This window comes from Hypomesus nipponensis, chromosome 4, assembly GCF_054491055.1.
Source record: "Hypomesus nipponensis isolate SF chromosome 4, ASM5449105v1, whole genome shotgun sequence".
In the NCBI taxonomy this organism is placed as follows: domain Eukaryota; kingdom Metazoa; phylum Chordata; class Actinopteri; order Osmeriformes; family Osmeridae; genus Hypomesus; species Hypomesus nipponensis.
The window spans coordinates 11,394,276-11,414,280 of record NC_140364.1 but is presented as its reverse complement, the minus strand read 5'-3'; the positions used below and the strand labels follow the sequence as shown (position 1 = coordinate 11,414,280).

General features: G+C 40.4%; 2 protein-coding genes and 1 long non-coding RNA gene across 5 annotated transcripts in view; 2 read left to right on the top strand and 1 right to left on the bottom strand.

Annotated features, from left to right (window-relative positions):
• hoxa3a (homeobox A3a) overlaps positions 1 to 20,005 on the top strand; it is a 30,717-nt gene that overhangs the window by 8,463 nt on the left and 2,249 nt on the right. The window contains exons 1-3 of one of the 3 annotated variants that reach the window (XM_084696531.1): positions 13,122 to 13,246; positions 14,600 to 14,657; positions 18,205 to 18,786. In XM_084696531.1, coding sequence (XP_084552657.1) covers positions 18,321 to 18,786 — 466 coding nt within the window. In that variant the 5' untranslated portion in view covers positions 13,122 to 13,246; positions 14,600 to 14,657; positions 18,205 to 18,320. Of the gene's footprint in view, positions 1 to 13,121; positions 13,247 to 14,599; positions 14,658 to 15,707; positions 16,452 to 18,204; positions 18,787 to 20,005 lie in introns of those variants that run through there. The other 2 variants (XM_084696529.1, XM_084696532.1) reach the window with 2 other exon arrangements.
• On the top strand, positions 3,134 to 7,992 carry hoxa4a (homeobox A4a). The gene is made up of 2 exons (XM_084696528.1): positions 3,134 to 6,389; positions 6,894 to 7,992. Exons 1-2 carry the CDS (start codon positions 5,972 to 5,974, stop codon positions 7,208 to 7,210), a joined length of 735 nt encoding a protein of 244 aa, XP_084552654.1. The 5' UTR covers positions 3,134 to 5,971; the 3' UTR covers positions 7,211 to 7,992.
• LOC146295577 (uncharacterized) lies at positions 10,772 to 11,836 on the bottom strand. The gene is made up of 3 exons (XR_014753329.1): positions 11,717 to 11,836; positions 11,381 to 11,552; positions 10,772 to 11,228 (listed from the first exon to the last, which is right to left on the bottom strand). It is a non-coding gene; the product is annotated as an uncharacterized LOC146295577 (long non-coding RNA).

Here is a 20,005-nt window from a genome sequence, read left to right as displayed (position 1 = left end):
CAAATGGCTTTTTCACGTCGCAGAGTAAACAACAAGGGATGAAAAGCAGCACACGTTTGAAAGGGAATTCCGTTTTGTGTCATCCACGTCATTTTGTGTTTTTGGGGGTGCGAAGCGAGAGAGGGTCACTCTCGCTTTGTGGTGACCTTTAGTCCGAGTGTGGCGTGTGCTCCTTCCTGGGCCTTGATCAACACGATCACAATATTTCCAAAAGCACATGCTAAGTTTTTGTTCTCTTGGCATTGTGACGCAGCAATTATGGCGCATGCAATTGTTATGTATAGGGTTAGGGTTAGGGTTATTCCTTTGATTCAGCTTGATTGCTTAGTCATTTTTTATTGTCTATCTTTACTGGACAGCTAGGAAGACAGCATATAACCTACTAATTAGACAACTTGACCAACGTGAGTTCTTCTGTTATAGAGTAAGGTGTTTTGGAAAAATGTGTTTATGCCTTTGTAAACCACTTGGTTATATGCTTGCACCCATGCTAAATAAATAATTTGGATTCACAGGGTGAAATTGTTGTCATGTAGGGCTGTTATATCTGTTAGAATGTTTTTGACACAAATTGATCCAAATTAGTGCTCAGGACACGAAGATGTGTGTTTTCTCAACTCGTTTGATTTCGATGCATTGACTAGGCCTAATTGATTGCCAAGGCGCCATGAAAAAGACATTGAGGTCATGACAGCATGACTTGATGGCAACAAAATAATCTTCCTTCTAGCACACACTGCCCTGCCATAAGGCCTTAAGCCCACCGAACGAAATACAACTAATAGCCTATAGCCTATACATTTATGTTTCCGTAGCGGTTACCTATGCCCTACGCAAATGGAAACGGAACAAACAGTGCACTCGATTACATTATCATCGTCGAATGAAGTAGAACTTATGCCTTGCCAACTAAAAAGGACATTTAAATCAACCCCCGGTTTGTGCGCAGCATAACACTGCAGATAATGCCAGACACAGAGAAAAGACCGTCCCCCGCACAAGGTTCACCGCGAGGTCAGCCATAGCAGAAAGATAAATCTGCATCCTCGCGGAGCCACCAGCAGAGCTCGCTTTAGGCCAAGTTCAGTGTCACCCTCAGCCAGCTCCTTCTGCCTGCGGAGGATGGCGAAAACGTTCATACTAAATTAGAAGGCACACAAGCAACATCGACCGGTTTATCAAATAGATGTAATTAGCGAAATGCCCAAGATTCAACGTTGTTGTTGTTTTTTGTTTTTAAAAGGTAACTCAAACCTTTTGACCATGTTAGTAGGCATAACGTTTTGAATAGCCAAATACATGTGTGTGTGTGTGTGTGTGTGTGTGTGTGTGTGTGTGTGTGTGTGTATGACTCAAATTAGCCTTCTGTTCAATGTTCCTCTTTAGTGGTGTCAAAGAACGAAATCAAATACCACCTATTGGCGTTACCATTTATTATATTTTTTCTTACTATAATTCTTAGTATCAGTAATGATAACAAACAGATAGTGCAAATCATTTTTCGTACCGAGGGGTTATAGAAAGCTCGTCTGGCCAGCCGCCTAGATGGGGTGGGACTGATGAGCGCGAGATAGCTGGCATAGAGGAAAAAAATTGGGGTCAAAAGTTTACGCTCTTTACAAGTCTCTGTCATCTGTTCAGTTGGAGCTCGATGCCAGCACCATAATAAAGATCCTGACTCTTCGCACAAAAGATAGAATTGCTTTGAATTACATATGTTGGATGGTGCACTTCAGGTGAACCCTGCATGCGGGGTGACCCCGAGTTAGGGACCAGGGGGAGGGGACCACACCCGTCCACAGCCCTAAGATTGATTGGCCAGCGTTTTATTAGGGTGGTTGATAGGTGAATTTCCTTTGAATAAATTGCATTTGATATGTTTAGGGACGAGAGCTAAATTAGCATTTTGAGGATTGATTTCCTCGCCCCGGTCACAGGGTAATGGATATGCTAGGCCACAAATGGAGCCACTGCCTCCATTTTGCCTCCTAAAAAAACATTTTAGCCTTACTCCTGCACTGTTGAGAAATTCTCTTAGTGAGGCTCACAAGCTGGTTTTGTCCAAGAGGAACAAGAAAGAAGAATCTCAACTGTCATGTGCATGGGCACATGCTCAAACGATAGGCACCATATTGACTTTGTTCCGAATAGCCCTAGATCTTCCAAATAAAATAAGGCAATCATACGAAATCGTTCATCCGTTCTACAAAGCGAGGTGCCATTTGAATCTTCTTCACTTGTCACAAATCTAAGCACCCCTTATGGACTATGTTGATCATACAAAATAATATTAATAATAGCCTACAATTTATTGTTTGAATATTTCGCTAAACATGACATGAAGAGTCGACTACATGAACTTCGACTACTCTAATGGCTTGTAATATTCCACAGTGCTGAAGGGGATATACTTTTTACTCCTTTTCATTTATTTTCTGAAAACAAATGAACACAGCCGGCCTTTGTCATTCAATTGATGTTAAATTCATTCTTTGCAGTTTTGCTTGACAATACTTAAGAATATTGTAGGCTATTTGTTGATTTTCGTAAAAAGAAAGAAAGAAAGAATACACACATATTTGAGTCAGTATTGTAGTTGTTTAATCAGATTATTCAAATGGATATTTCCCCAGGTCGCCTGGATATTTCATTCTTTCTCTCTCTTTATATCATGACAAATAAGCAAAATACGAAATCATGAAGCTAAACTATGAAGTACACAATTGTATAAATATACATATATATATATATATATATATATATATATATATATATCTTATTGATGCATATTTTCTCTAATACAATCCTTTATTATGCACAGGTTTAGTGTAATTGGATATCCAATCTAAATTAATCCAAACCAACACACAATTCAAAGTTTTCTTTAGGCCTATTTCAACTGATGCATTTGAAGAGCAGAATTTAAGGTTGAAAGAAATATTATTTTCTCTGTGTGATTTAGCCTACCTCTTTGGATATGCAAAATAAATATTCTACCGTGCCATCATCGTAGAGGAGAGACCTGGTAGCCAATCATTGTCAACTCAATCTGTCTCTTCAAACAGCGTTCTCTCCCATAATCTACATTTACAGTCAAGTGTCAGTATAATATATTCGTTAGATAACTATGGTCGAAAGTGACTATACATTCTAAATTTTCCTTGTATTAATTATTAAGTAACATTAGAGCGTCATTCCTTAGTAATACTCGATTAATAGCTTAATCATAAACGAAAACCACAGGTAACTTAAAAAAGCTTGTGGTTGAGAACCAATAGGCCTATGCAACATTTTTATAATTAGCTACGACTGCCTCTTGCTTTTGTTGTTGAAAGCCAATTGCTATTACTCTCAACTTCTACGGCAGGTGAGTATTTGTGAAAATGCGATTTCGATATTAGTTAAATAGCGAGGCTTAGTTCGACACTATTGCCGTTTAGAATCATTGTAGGGACCTTGATTAACCTTAAATCAAATGGCACATTACTGAGGTTTCGATATTAGTTTTGTCTAAGGTTTATAAATCATAAGATAGCCTAAAGTTAAAATAGCACATCTTATCACACAGTTACAGCCTATAGGGCTATATAGAGTAAAGACATCCTTTGCTCAAGTTTTTCGAAACGCTTTCGAAAATGTTTAAGATGCAGTTACTTTAGACTTCAGACGCAGTTACTTTACAGCAACAAGTTAATCTGTCATTCCTCCGAAAAAGGATACTGTGGCCAGCCCATCTTTATCCGCTATAGTCAACATAACCTAGCCTACTGATAATCGTCTTAAATAAATGTATCACAAGAAGTATGCTTACCGTGAAGATTAGGCCTATGTTCATGTTTACAATCTCAGGTGTGGTCAGATAGGAAACGATGTCCCTTATATAAAACACAGTGCGCCATCTGAAGATTAAGGAAAATTATAGATATAGTGGTCTACAAAACAGAATCGGCTGGAGCTAACTAGCAAACTGAAACACCACGCTCAGTACAACTTTCAGACCATGTCAATAACTAATAGAACATTCGAGTTAGACGATTTGGCAACATGTGTAACAATCTGACACGTGTATGCCTATCTGTATCAATCTGATGAAGTTCCTTAACCAGAAGATACTGATAGGTCTGCTCTGAGGTCCGTCTTAGTTTGGAGGAGCCTAATGCAGTTGACTCAAGGCATTTCTTAAAGGAATGTAAGGCTTCGGGGTTTTGCACCCCAAAGGCCTATCTTGTTTTATTTTTGGTTCTGACCTGTGGTAAGTGCTCCCTCTTTACCGTGAGTCGTGCAGACCCCGCTAAACTGAAGTCCAAGTCCGGGGTGAACTTCAGGTCACTGCGTCTAACAAATATGAAAATGTCGCCTCTTTGGAAAGGGGCACGCCTTGTTGTTTAACAAAGACTGTCAATGCCTAAGATTAATCAGAAACAAAATGGAAACGGTGTCACCGTGGGGTCAGGGAGAAGTTATCGCTGTTAAGGGGAGTAAAGAGAAAAGGGGGGAAAAGGAGTATAGAACGCTTTCAATATTTCCGAAGTTTGGCCTCTCCTTTCAAGGCACATCGGCCTTTTTCACTCTGACGGTCTTGCACCTTCCGTGGTGTTGTTTGTGCGTTTTGGGAGTTCTTATTCTTGGAATTGTCCGACGGTAACAGCAACATGGGATGCAAACAAATCGTGGAAATTGAAGTCAAGGATACACTGGCGCAGCAAATATACGGTCAGAGATGGCTTTACATCAAATTGCTTTTTTGCCCTTCTACTAATGTCAAAAACTTGTGGGTGATAGCTACATGAACGCTATAGTTCAATAGCTTCTGTGTGCATTTTTGCAAATATATCTACATGGTCAATTATGTTCAGGGCTTTGTTATTATAGTAGTCTTGTTGTTGTTACTACTAGATATCAACATTATTATTATTTGCATTTTATGTAGACCTATCACACCAATGAAAACAGTCTACATTTTAAAGTAAGCTTTACATTGCTTATTTGAGCAATTTACGTTTAGATGTGGATGCCCCACAATCAGTGGCACTGTTTCACTGATGTAGGCGAAGGCCCACAACAGTGCTTTCTTAAGTTGGCTACGAATTGGGATTCAAGTAATTTATTTGAAACCAGTGATTCAGCCTTGTTTGATCTATTAAATATTATATTTTTTCAATAGAGAAACGTTTACATTGGTACAAATGTTGGCCTGTGAATTGACAGTAACAGCTTTATGCAGATTTGTTTGTGGGTTTGTTTTCATGGGCACTTAGAGAGCTGTGGTTGTAATTGTAAGCCAGTGTTAGCATCCAGTCGGCGATGCACAGTCAGTCCTATATTATTTCGTTTGTTGAAACTATATATTTTGTCGTCGCTGCTCCTTGGTTTTAAACATACACAAGCAGACGTTCTTGTTATTCTCTTTGACGGTCCAACAGTTTGTGGCCTGACTGCCTGTTTACCATTCTTTTGTTGTTGCCTCAAGATTGTACATATCACGCTTCTGTTATTGTTTGATTCTATTTTAACATTCCCTAAAGACTGAGAGTTGAACATTTGGAACCTAAATACATTTTGTGACTAAACATTCAGTGTTAGTCAGCCTATTCAAAAAAACAGAACCTAATTTCGTGCATGGTTTGATACACAACATCATTATCTATTCCGGTGGCTGGAACTTGTGATACATTTCATTTTCATACTTACGTTTAGTAAGTAAACAAGTGACTTGATTGTTTTTTTTTAAAGGCTATTCTGATTTAAAAGGGAAACACCAACGTACGGTAGTCCGAGCAATTTTCGTTGTGCCAGTGCCAGGCTTTCCATTGGTTCCTGTTTACTTGATGCCCACAGGAGACACTGTGATTGGTGGCAGTTTACACGTGACCAGACAACTTTGTACATTTGACAGGGAGTAGGAGGGTTTTGTGGAGATCAGAAAAACGACAGCGCGATAAAAATTAGTATTGTTGCACTTCACAAATTAATGACCATGAGTTCCTACTTGATAAACTCGAACTATATCGAACCATCGTTTCCACCATGCGAGGAATATCAACAGAGCGGATACATCCCTACCCCTACTGAGTACTATGAGCGACCCAAAGATACGGGCTTTCCCCATCACGATGAGGCATCGTATCCGAGGTCAAACTACACGGAACCGACCTACGACTACGGCAATGTTGCCACCAACGGGCTCGACGATTTCACAGACGGGCATCACACTCAGCCCCAGCCCGTTCCACAGAACCATGGTCCTCGCCTCAACCCGGTTCAAGACGGTGGGGCAGGGGCGAACGCAAGCAAAGACTGCAGCCTCGCCAGTGAGGCATATCCCGGAGCACCGAAAGGCAAGGAGCCGGTAGTGTACCCGTGGATGAAGAAGGTCCACGTTAACACTGGTGAGTTATTGTCACAGTTAAATACCGGAACCACTGAGGAACAACCATTGGAACGCACGCCCATTGAGGCAGCACTAGTAGCACCCTTTACAACGGCAATTTACGACCATCGAGCAGCGGGGTCGGTAATTAAGGACCCTCGTAAATTTTATTGCCTGTGTTTGTCTGCCGGGGCCATGTGCCTTTGTTGCTTTTTAACCCAGACTACCTCGAAGCCTGGACACAAGCCAGTGTAATAACTATCTAGCCCCGTTGTTTTTGGTAATCATTTTCCAAGCTTGATTTGTCCCTGGATACGTGAGCATGTGCTCGTGGTACCTTTACATTGAGGTCATTAAGACAGTATAAATCAAAGCTAAAACCACACCAAAACATGTTATTTCACCCCTCTTAGTAAACGCCTTAATGGCAAATGTTTGTGCACAGTGGAGACGCATATTGGGGTCTGGAATGTATGCTTCATGTGGCAGTAACACCTGCTTGCATGTGTGTGCTTTTCTTCAGTCAATGCCAGTTACAATGGAGGAGTGCCCAAGAGGTCTCGCACTGCCTACACCCGCCAGCAGGCACTCGAGCTCGAAAAAGAATTCCACTTTAACCGCTATCTGACCCGACGCAGGCGTGTGGAGATAGCCCACACGATGTGCCTCTCCGAACGTCAGGTGAAAATTTGGTTTCAAAACCGAAGGATGAAGTGGAAGAAGGATCACAAGCTACCTAACACCAAGATCCGCTCCGCGAACTCATCCTCGGGTGCCCAGCAGCAGCAGATCAAAACAGGCCAGCAGCTCGTTCCCACGCCGTGCGCCGCCAGCCTATAGTGATTGAACCTCGCGCAAAGCACGCCGAACCAACACAGACTGAGAATGGCAAATAACAGAGTGGAATTTTGTGGACCGATTCTCGAGTATGTCACACATGGTATTACCCCTTTTCCCCCGTCTGTTGGGCCTGCCACAAACCCTCACGCTCTTTCTCCTCTTTTTTTCCTTTTCACGTTTTTTTTCTGAGTTCAACATTCACCTCTTGCTGCCAAGATGGCATGTAACTGAAAAGTGTGTACTTGTCTATTATTACAAGAGGATAAAAACGCACATTTAAACGTAGGACTGGGAACATATGTGTCATTGCACAGAGTTAATGGAATGGAAATGAGACCAGATTAGGTGGTAACTCACTTTCTTTTTCCTCTATGGAATTTTTTTGTTTATTCTCAATAAAATTTCTAATATACTTGAAAGACGATATTTAGGAACACTATAGATACCCTCACAGATCAGCAAACTCTCTTGCAGAGGGCACATTCAGTGTTAGAGCGTAGTTCGTAAGTGAGTCGACCGGTTTATTGTTGAATATGTTTTAAGTCGTGTTGTCCAGGTGACTTTCACCCCTAATGTATATATACAAATCATAGTGAAGGCACAATGAAGAAACCATTTTGTCCGTTAGACTCGTGTTTGTAGTTTGGCTAGTTTTTGTGGTAATGTGTCTTATTTTGTGGTGTCATCCAAACTGTGAATATTTGTATGTGTTGTCAATTAATGGACGTTGTAAAGTAGATTGCCCATGATGTTCCTGTGAAATAAATATGTACTTCAACTATATGGCTAAACTGGCTGTGGCTGTTATGGCACGTTAAGACAATTTACATCCATACGTTGTGACTAGAATATTTGGATTTTGCGAATCAAATGGCTAATATTTCTGTTAAATATCTGGTTTATAGCATAATGCAGCATAACATTGTTTTTGAAAGACTGATAGGGGTTTCATCAGCCTGTTCACTGCTTCAAATTTGTGTGCGTAATTTAGATCATCTTCACTATTACTTGTATATTACATAATTGTAAAGGGTCAGTATTAGATAACTGCAATTCACCTTATCTTGCGGAGGTAATGCGATTACGATAATAGTATCACATGTTACTTTATTTCCCCTGAATGACCACACCGTTAGTCGACAATCCCTTACACCAACCAGTTAGCAGGGGAACTCACAATATGTAGCATTTTCTCTGGACGTTCGTTTTGTTCATGTCTACAATACAAGTCCAACATTTGTAAAGGACCCCCCCCCCCCTTCTTACATCTTTGAATATTAGAATAGTCAAAATAACAGTAACTATTTTGTTAACCAATAGTCCAGTGAGTCATGCCTGTATGCGTAAAGACTGTGCCAAAAGTAAAATATCTTATAGCATACATCTATTGCTCAATATTTATTTCGTGATAAATTATATATTTGTGTCCATTGTTAGAAAATCTAGCCAAAATAATATATTTTAAATTGATGTTTGTCTACTTGAATCGTTAATTTGGAGTTGTTGGTAGAACAATAATGGGACGTTAGTGCAAGTGCCAGGCAACACTATGCTTCTGTTTTTATCTTCAATTATTATTCAATTATCTCCCCTAAGCCCAGTGCACCAGAGTGTGAGTGTTGATCGCTACCTGCTACATTTAAACAATAGAGAGTTCAACCAGAGGACACAACAGACTCTGACCAATCATCGACTGAATCCGAGCACTCTGCGTGCCCTCTGACCTTAAACACACAATGTCCAGACTATAGATCAGTGTTGAGACCTCCGCAGCTTGTTGATCTCTTTTTTCTATTCTTACACGAGACAATTCGGAAACAAAATGGCGTGTAGGTGTGCAACTACACGAATCCATTCAAAGTAGTCTCCTCTGCAGTTTGTTACACTTCTGTCAGATCATCTGTTACAAAATGCTGCTGGTTGAGGAGAAACAGACAGGCTGCTGTTTGTAAATGCTTTCCCATTTGACTCAAGATATAGGCGTGACAAGTGTAAGCGCTCCAGAGGCTCCAGAAGATAAAGTCTGTAAAGAATAGACATGAACTGTGCATATGTAAATGTTTGCATCTATCCTCGTCATTATGCGTGTTTTCATTCCTTTCTTGGTATGTGTGTACGTTTCATGCATCTTATATATTTGGTTGGAAGTAGAGTCGACTCATGTTCAGGATAGCACATCTTAGCATGTTGAGCCAGACAAAAGGTCAGACAAGGAGCTGAGCAGAAGATGACGCTTTAGGAGATTGGCACAGGTTTTACGCTGGCTCTTAAGACGTCTTCTTTAGTGCTCATTTAATGAATAGAGGTCACTCCCAATGTGCTGAAATTTTAATCGGCTCGTTCACGTGACGTGTTGAATAATGAATGTGCTTTAGTCAGAAATAGATATGACAATCGTCTGTATTTTCATTTGGACTTTTGCTCCTTGGGTAGCGAGTCAGTTCTCAAATCTCTGTCAAAGTTCTCTGCTATTCCCAGTGGACGTCAGCCACAATTATTTTATGTGAGTAGACACTTCAGTATTTCCTTCTATGATCCGTGGTAAATTATATTTAGTGAAGGTGTAAAGCAGATATGTGAGAACATGGCAACACTCTTCGAATCCTTTCTGGTTGAATTCCAGCAGTGTAGGGTCGCTACTGGATACAGGGCTCTGGAGGCAGTGTTCTCTTACTCACCACTGGGGTTTGGCTCTTCAAGGGATCACAGGAGCTTGGTAAACCATAGCAGCATTCTGGACAATGGTGATTTAAATCCATCATTCATAAATATAGTAATGTTATTAGTGTTTTTGAAATATTGTATTTCAAAGGCAAATGTGGTGATTGGCTTGTTATAAAATTATAAATTGTGGCTCACGTATAAACGAGTATAGATGAGGTTAGATCAACCAACAAAACAACCTATTGTATTGTGTCTGGGACGTTATGACCTTTGAATTACACGAGTATTGACATCCCAGAAGTACAACGTATGTAATTGCCTTGTACAATATAATGTATATAAAAGCAAATATGTATCACGGCCATGATTATTAATACAATTGGCTTCATTAATTGAACCAATTTTTTTCTGATGATCCAACACGTGTAAGCCTACACGGGCCTATTGTAGGAGAAACTGAATGTGAATATTTAAGAATCCAACGTGTAAAGCCTAAAGCATTGTTTATGTAAAGCATTGTTTATGAAAGAGATAAAACAAGAGATTATTTAGTCGGTAAAAGCACGTTTTAACAGTGTTTTACAAACATACCCAAACTCATTTGGTGAAAGTGTGTTTGTGCGGGATAAGTTGTCCAAATGCATTGTTGAAACGGTGCCTCAAGAAGAGGGCACAAAACTAGCCTAACGGAGTTAGTTAACACACAGCCTCTTCACAATATTCAGTTCCATCATGTAGCCTATACTTTGAAAACGTCATGATGATACACGTAAATAATGTTTTTAATTACAATATATATATATATATATATATATATATATATATATATATATATATATATATATATATATATATATATATATATATATATATATATAATTATATTATTGTCCCTATCCCTGAGTATTTATTTGAGGTTAGATATTTTGAAGAAGCCAAACAATTAAGGCCACAGAAAAATAGTAAATAGCCTATAATATTGAATATAGTACGGCGATAAGTATAAATTTAGCCATAACGTTGATAATATGTTACATACATGCAATTTCAATACATATTTTTGCAACCACTTAAGTTCAAAAAACTCCAGAGCTCCACGACGTTTCCCAGTCTTGGACGCCAAGCAAAATTAAAGCGTTGTATTTCGCATCAGCCTTGATGTTGGCCAATGGAAACACTTGAGGAAGAGTTATCTTCGGTCGAGAGTATCTGTAACCTTAGCCTCGCTGTTAAGAGCCCCAAATGTCAACATTGTGGGGGGATACATGTACCGCTGTCTGGCCAACATCCAACTGTAGAGCAGCGACGAGCAATCCCTCAAACTCTTCTTCTTTGGGAATCATTTCATAAGTTTCTGTGGTGAAAAGAATAAGGAACAAACTGTCAAGAAAAATCTCAAGCATATAGCCTATGAAATTCCAACAACCAACATTTAAGTGCGAAAAGTTACCACTCAAAAACCACGCAGTATAGCATCAGCATGGTCTACATCTTCTTGTTTTGTACCTCGAATATCTCCACGCTCAACTCTCCGCATCTCTGCTTGGTTCAGAGAAAAGTTCAGGTGCAGTGGCGAAAGGTGGCGTGGGAGCCAGAGTCTGTTTTCCATCTGGAGTCAAATACAACCTCAGACCTTCTCCGGCGCTGCCACGTGCCCCCGATGCTGATTTAAGTAAATCTAACAAGAAAAAAAAAAGACAGAAGCAAATTATAACAATTTAGGATACATTTAAAATAAAATGAGTAGGGAATGCATCCAGGCAATGTAACTGACTAAAGACTACTATTATGAATGAGGTATTGCGCATTAAATTGGTATATGATTAAAAACAGAAATCTGACCAAACAGACTCCAAATATGCAGATCTATTGTCCTCATACTCCCAATAATCTTCGAAGTTGATAGGTGATCTGAAAACACTTCTATTCGGTTTCAGAAAGTTTTGTGCCGCAAGTTGTTGTTTGAGAAGACAAAGGCTACTATGGGTGTGGGATGTCCCCTCCGAGTGATTAATAGTTGAGGTGGAGATTTCCACGCCCGCTGCTCCGTGTTGACGGAAAACCAGCGCCAAGCATTGCAGAAAAGAGAAGCTCTTCCGGCCAACTTAAGGTTAGGCTAAGGCAACCCATAGGCGCAACCTGGCTTGTCATCTTGCATTACAAAAATGGGCCTGTTCCCATTTAGTATATATAGTAGTTTATTGAGCATGCTTTCACAAATGCTCATGAAATATTGTTTTAATCTGTAAATTACTTACGTATTACCACACCTGGGACTTTTCCCTCCTAGATTGACCATACCTGTCATTTCCAGCATCAGTCAACCCGTTAAAGGAAATGCGTAAGCACTGGCAGGTCCATGTAGCCTACTGGTCTTGAAGTGAAGAACTCGCAATTTGAACTCACTCATGTGCCAATATAGTCTACTCTCCACTTTACCACGAACTAGCACTACTGCTTACAGCTACGGGACGACTACCTTGCATAAGATGAGGTAATAATGAGACGTTTCATTTGAAATTTGCCGCCAGCATGCACTTTTGGAGTTGAATGGTGAATTAGAAGTTCCATATGGCGGCGGGCTAGGGGACTGATGTCAAGGTATTGAGGTGATGGCACACGCCACATACTATCTATCATTTGAGAACGGGGTTGACCGGTGTCAAGTGAGGGCACTATTTGCAAGGGGCTTTTATGGGGAAAAGACGGTCTCTTTGGCATAGTGCGAATTGTCACACTGTGGCGCCAAACACTTGCCCGCTCAGACCAAGGCACAAAGCCATGGTTGCACTAAAAACACAGCCTACACATGGATTAGTGCTCCCTGTTGATGCTAATGGACACCAAAGATGTTACAATTAAAATTTGACAGAACACACTCCCCACATAACAAGACACATGGATAAAGTAACTGCTGTGTGAGACCTGTTTTTCTGTCAGATACATTGCAATGCCTTTTACCCTTCTTTTTTCTGCATCCAAAGTGATCCGTTTCTCCTCAGGGGCAATGACTGCCTCCATTAATGATTCACGGACTCAAATAAAAGGGATTTAAGTTGACGTTGCGTCACGTGAGCTGGGCGCATAATACGGCGCGGTGTTATGGCACGGGGAAGAAAACTGGAGTCCCGGTCTGGTCACACGATGCTGATTATTCGCGCTTTACCCTTACTTTCTGTGAGGGGAATCCGGGATTTATAGACGTTGCTTAGAAAATAAAGAGTTAGACAAGGAGTCAAAAAGAGAAAGAAAGAAAGACAGAGAGGATCTCGTTGTTTGTGGATGGTATTATACTGTTGTCACGGACGGATATGTTTTTCCACGCGGCCAGAGTCAGAGACTTTGCTTTGGGAGGATGGATTTTATTTTGAGGTATTTCCGACGATTGTTCATTACTGTCGTGAGTTATTGCCGCGCGAGGCATAGGTCAGTAAAATAACAGTCCATAGTTTTGCCAGGCTGGAAAATAGAGCTAGAGCGCAGTAAGCGCCTCTTGATATTCCCTTATCTGTAAACTATATTTTGTACCTCAAAATTAATTAAATGAAGGCGTAGTAGGCGATTGAATTGTTTTAAGAAACCCACATGCAATGTAGGCCTATGTGCTATAATTCCATGTTGTAGGCTAACCCGTGCATTAAAATATAATTATTAATTATCATCTAATACGAATTGGTTGAACAGAAGAAGGCACAGTATACGAATGCATGCAGGTTAGGCATCCATACAGACATTAAAACTGGCCTTCATAGACGTTTGTCAATAAACCTCGCCATTTAAATGTCTAATGGTATAGAAAACCCAAACAGAAGAGGTGGAAACAGCCAGACGTCCCGCTCAGAGGTGTAATGCCTTTCCCTATAAAACGCATCAATTTGTGTTGTTATACATAGGTTTTTGAGAGAAAGTATAAATCAAATTGAGGTACTTATAAAGTAAAGAAAAGCTGCGGGGTTGTGCCGCTCCGCCAGGGAAACGAGGATATAATGGAAGACGGAGTGCCATCCAGGACCGTTCGGCCGCGCTGAGGTCACGGTGCTCGTATGTGATTTATGGGCACGGGGACTTGGGGCAGCCGTTGCGCGAGAGCTAATGACTATTCGATCCAATTCCAAAGGTAGAAAAATAACACATTGAAACAGAGGAGCAGGAACAATGCAATTATTTTCATATCGTATTTGTATATTATTATGTTGTAGCCACACATTCACAAACACACATTTAAAAAATTGTAACGTTGTTTCTGTTTTAGGATGGAGTTACTGGCGTGACTATGTTATTATGCTTGTTATTATTTGGCTATATGTATTAGGCTTGTTACTTCTGTCCTTAGGAATTGTGATAATAATTCGTTGCCTATGTGAATAATATTCCCAACATTTCAATGAATGTGCTCCAAATTTGTTAAGGCGGGTGAATGTTTCCCATTTACATGTTCCTAATTTAGAACATAAAAAAAGGCTAGATCAGGTTTTGCACTTAATGTTGATTATATACCGAATTGGGTTATTGAAGTGTTTTCTCATATCACTGTAATTCGTTCATCAAAACAAGCATCGAATCCACGTTGAAGATAGTCTATAACGTTTTATTAGATCACTAAAATGCCTTTATCGTTCAATATTAAAGATGATCGCTTGTGCAAATATTTAATATACAGTCATTTACAAAGTAAATAAAAACGCTCAAGATAAATTAACATGCTTTTGTTTCGACTTTTTACAGAGTTCTTCTCAAATAGATCCAGGCCATCAGGTCTTCAGGAGACCCTTGCCTGCCTTCGGTAAGTCCATTCATCTTTATTGATTTCTGTTAGAAATGCTTGATGATCATATCCTTATTTTATTTCTAATCAGTAGCATAGACACCCACTCAAGTAGCCTACTCATAAAGATGAACACGAATAGCCTAAATCTTGCTTTTCCTAGTTGTGGTGATTTAGCGGTGACTAGATCGAGAGTAATAATTCGTTTTCTACCCCATGTCTTTTGTGTAATTTGTCACCATAAAAGAGACAGGGGAATCGCACCTCTTGGATGTGTGCCTTGCTCTTCCGCTTCCTCTCAAAACCCATCTGTTTAGTTTACAGTATTTTTTATAATCTCTAAAATAGACTAACAATATTTAGGCTTCGTTCGGAGCTAATTGATACTTTTTGTAGGATACCAATCGCCTTCGGTTCTTTTTGTTCAATGACATTTCAACCCCTGGATAAGGCCAAATTAAAGAAAATCTGCACTCAGCATTTTTTAACACAAAGGAGTAAATAATTATACCAATTGTCTAATCTGCTTTGAAAAAAGCTTCGTTGGCAAAAAAAATCCTCACGCGTGAATATTTGTCCCACTCACCCTCCCACGCTGTCCGCATGTCCTACTTTTTTATTGTGTCGTTGTAAGTCCCATAGCCTAATACTACCAGAGAGCCAGCACTCTAAACATGCTTGCTGCCAGCAGATGCACGAGGACATAAATCTTTTGCGTTTGGCCGCAAACGACACCATTACTATGCAGAGGGATTCCCCAGCTCCCGTCTCGCCTCGTTCATTTTCTTGTTGTCTTCTCACGGCTTTCCTTTTGGTAGGAAAACTTCTGTCCATTTTTCTCACCCTGCTCCCGATGGGGGTCTTTCCCTCGGTCCACAACGAACTAGGCTTTGATCCCCGGAGTCCTTTAGTTAATATGGGCTATACATACAATCGTATTGGCCTAATGTTATTGTAATCTGTCTAAAACACCAGCCTGTTAACAAATCTTCTGTACCTTTAAAATAATATAATAGCAGAAAATAAAAAAGCCAATTACCCTAGTAAACTAGCGGCTTGATGAAATGCTAAATTGTAGGTTAATGTTTAAACCGTGGACAGAAGCCCATTCACTCTCATATAATAGTAATGTCCCCATGTGGTCTGCTGCTCAACGCCGTATCGTCTGCAATCGTCTTATCCAACATTTTATTCGATTCAGAGTGAGGAGTACACAAAACAATGGAATACACACTTTAAGGGTGTGTGTCTGTGCTTTTTGCCAGGCTATTTTTGCCCACATCAATTTGTTTTGTGTATGGGGGAGGAGAGTCACTGGAATTGAGCAGGGTTTCTGAGACCAAGGCGTTAACTAATTAGCATAATTTTTCTTGTCTATGGTGACGCTATGTTTTGGGGGAGTTTACTGATGTCTGCATGGTACTTGTGCAAGAACGCGTAGTCCAACGTAGCCCTTAGTAGGTTTAATATTGGTATGAAGCATGGGCAAGGTGATAAGTTGAACCGCAGGGGCAGATAGCGCTTATCCGAATGACCCGACTGCTTGCGCCTGCTTTCGTAATCTCAGTTGACCCATCCACGTCGAATAGAAAAAAAAAAAAAAAAAAGGATTTCGTTTCACTTACACACTGAAGCACTCGCCTCTTCCCTTTATGTTCTTGCTGATGAGTCCTGTAGGCGATCGGCTCAGTCTGGTGCAGCTATACCCTGCTCGGCGTGCCTAAACTTTTCTCTGGATTACTGCTTTGATCGATTTCGTCGCTGAATGAAAACATATTGTGTCGTGCTCTGCATTCGTCGTCAGAGGATAAGGTAAGCAGGCCAGAAATAGGCTCCCTCGATTGTAAATGGCGGAGTTTGTGTGTCGCGTGGTGATTTATCACCGTATGACTTACATCTCGGTTCAGGAAGAGTTCACACATGCACAGGCAGCCAGAATTTCTCTCGCGCGGAGCGGGGGGCTGAGTACTGTTCCAGCCTGTCTTGTCTCAGTCGCTCCCATTTGTAGCCTTACTATTCTTTTGAAAATACTGCCAAAATCTTTCTATGTTTCACAGAGTGTCTTTTCATGAACAGATAAGGTGAAATACCTAATTCTGCAGTTTAGCGGATAGGAGGTGATTGACTTTTACACAGTTTGTCCTAATACATTGCGCATTTCTCTTGTACAATGCTAAGAGAAATGCTTCCCAAATCATTCTTAATTTTACGCTTCATCAAAATATACAGGTAGTTTATAAACATAATAATTCCAATATAACTGTACAAATGTTTTCTATTCATTTGAATGATGTTATGCCGACTTTTTCCTAATCCTATCCGAATTAATGAATTATTGCCGCAAATATAGCCTATTGTTTCCATGCATCAAGAGAATGTCAATTTAAAATAAAATTAAAATAAGCTAATTTTATAAATTGATATACTAATTAGACAGAATATTATTTTAACCTACTACCCTACACATATTTTGTGAATCCGTGAGTTGTGGCTTTGTTCTATAGCCTATACTCCTACGCCCTACCAACAGAAAACTCTAACATATTGAGTAGCCGTTTATAGCAGACATTATGGTATATTAAAAACCCAAATAGGTGCCGTTATTATTGTAAATATAGCTTCTCATTAAATGCGTTCCAGTGGTACCTCTGTGCGTAAAAGTGTTGGGTCAGTTGTATGTCCCGAATTCCTATTCGCTTGAACTCACAGCCAGGCTGCTCACCGGGCCGCTGTCTCCAGCGCGCCGTCCCGGCCCACTGACCCCCATACATCACTGCGACGAGCGGCTGCGCCGACAGCACCGACAGAAACCATTATTATGGGCCTGCGAGGAGAGGTTCACACCGTGGTCATGGAGATGTGTGGATGCCCGCCCGGTTTTTCAGGTTTCCTCGTAGCCCTTCCATCGATCTTGGTAGAACAGATGCCAAAACGTTGAGAGAATGTGGTTGTTTATGCTTTTAGCCAGGTGGCTGGGATAGTGCACCAGTAAGGTCTCCCCCCATTGTTGAGCAAGATTCCTTTGACTAGCGTGTTAAGAAAATATGGGCCTACAACAAGATGCTTTGAAGTTCGTTTTTGGTGCCAAGTAACAACAAATAATAATAAATACATGAAAACCATAAAATGTACTATAGAATAATACAAAATTATATCAAAATGTGAATGTAATTAACAATGACATTAATATAAATGGGCTGCTGTTTTTTAAAAGCAAATCATTACGTACATTACTATTTTTGTCCACCGTTTTAAGCTACATTAAAAAGAAAATATCGCAAAATATCTATGGTTAGAAGTTTTAAAAACCTTTCTAATTGCCATTTCATTTTTATGGAAGTATTTTTTTGATGCGGCACCATCATATTTGACATATCTTTGTACAGATGGTGATGTATGTTTTGTGCATGTCTTAGTGCCCTCCTTAAGCCATACGGTAAATGGTAAAAGTCCACAGAACTGGTCCCCCTATCTTGCCTCCATAGTCTCCCATGTCAGGTCTGTATTGAAAAGTAAGATGGATCGCCACCATTTCTTCTCCTCACAGTACTTCTTGTAACCCTAGGTTCACCCGAGGAGGCCATTGGCGGAGAGGCGTCACGTGACCAAGGGTGCCAATGTTATTCTACAAGGGTGTCAAGACCCTGTCAGTTTCTGAAATAAATATTGGGAAACGGCGAGATGCAAAAGGCAACCTACTACGACAGCTCTGCAATTTACAGTGGCTACCCTTATCAAAGCGCAAATGGCTTCAGTTATGATGCCAATCAGGTCCAATATCCCCGGGCCTCTCATGTTGAAAGTGAGTACCATCGACCCGCCTGCTCTCTGCAGTCCCCTGACGGATCGGTCGCCCTGCAGAAACCAGGGGAGATGGCAGAGAGCTGCGATAGGAACACGGCTATCCAGGCAGCGCAACACCCGGTTCATCCTGAAAGCAATCAAGCACAGATACCAGTGTCGGTGTCAGTACCACCCCCTGAACCACAATCCCCTGGTGCTCTTAGCCAAAACGCGAGCAATGGTCCCAGCCTGCCCAACACAAAGAACGGTTCTCCGACCTCCACAACTCGAAAGCACATCTTCCCCTGGATGAAGGAATCCCGTCAAAACACCAAGCAAAAAAACACCAGCAGTTCCAGCTCAGGTATTTGACCAATGTGACCGACAGGCATATACACACCCTCTGACCTACAGGGCCACTACTGATGCATAGCTCTCAAAAATAAACCCTTAACTAAACTAATTTATTCCAGCTACATGTGATACATTTTCACAAATGTTTACATATTTGTATTGACTTATTGTTTCTTAGCATGGGTGCACATATCCTTTTGCTCTCAATTGAACAATACTTCTCTTATATGTTTTTATTATCAAATGCATTACTTCACATCACATACATCCACATGTGTTGTCCATGTGCCCTAACGTTGACCTGTTGTCAAAGTAAACACATGGCCCTGATCACACAATGTTCATGCAAGACAACAAACAAGCTCAAACAGTTGTTTCAATTTGTTCCCTTGTTTTGATTAGAGAAAAACGTCACGTGGTGGGGGACGAAAGTTGTTTACCAAAGATGTAACCCAAAGTTCAAAGATGCTTCAATTCCCATGGCCGCATATTTATTTTCTTGTTAGGTTAAACGTGTTTTTCTGCAGGCCAGTTGAGGTCGTGTCACGGAGTCGTTGGCTGTTATATATAGTATACATAAGTCTATTATATTTCATATTTTAGTGTAATTTTATGCACGTTTCTCAGTTATCACATATCCTTCTCCAATATTTGGAAGAAATATGAGCCACGAAATTAGAAGAAATCTAGACAGACAAATCCATAATCGTTCTCATAGCAACAGCAGCAACAGTAGGTCAACTTCGAAATGTAAACGTCAGAAACACCTCTTTCCATTTATTTAACAATCTAACTTGTTACATTATGTCATACAGAGTTCCTGTCGCCTCGTGTCTGGCTTTAGTGGGCAGTAGTAACATTTTTTAGTTGTTGGCAGTGTGCCACCAACGCTAACTAGAACAGCACCTTGCAGCTACAGCCACGTACCAGCCTCTTGGGTCATGAGACTTATCAAAGAGGACAAAGCTAGCTTTAGCTAAACGCACTAGAATACAGATAGATGTATGCATTATCTGTTTTCCAGGCTGAGGGATGAGCGCCCTAAAAACTAGGAAATATTGTGTTTTGTAGTACAAATTTGGCTGGTCATATTAATTTAAACTTGTGCGCGCACAGAAATACACACGCGGAAAACAGGCTACATTGATTTGGCTCAACCATTCAACGGTGATTCCTAATTCCATTAACATTTGTGCACTGAAGGCGTAGGAAATAAAGTGGTGCAACAT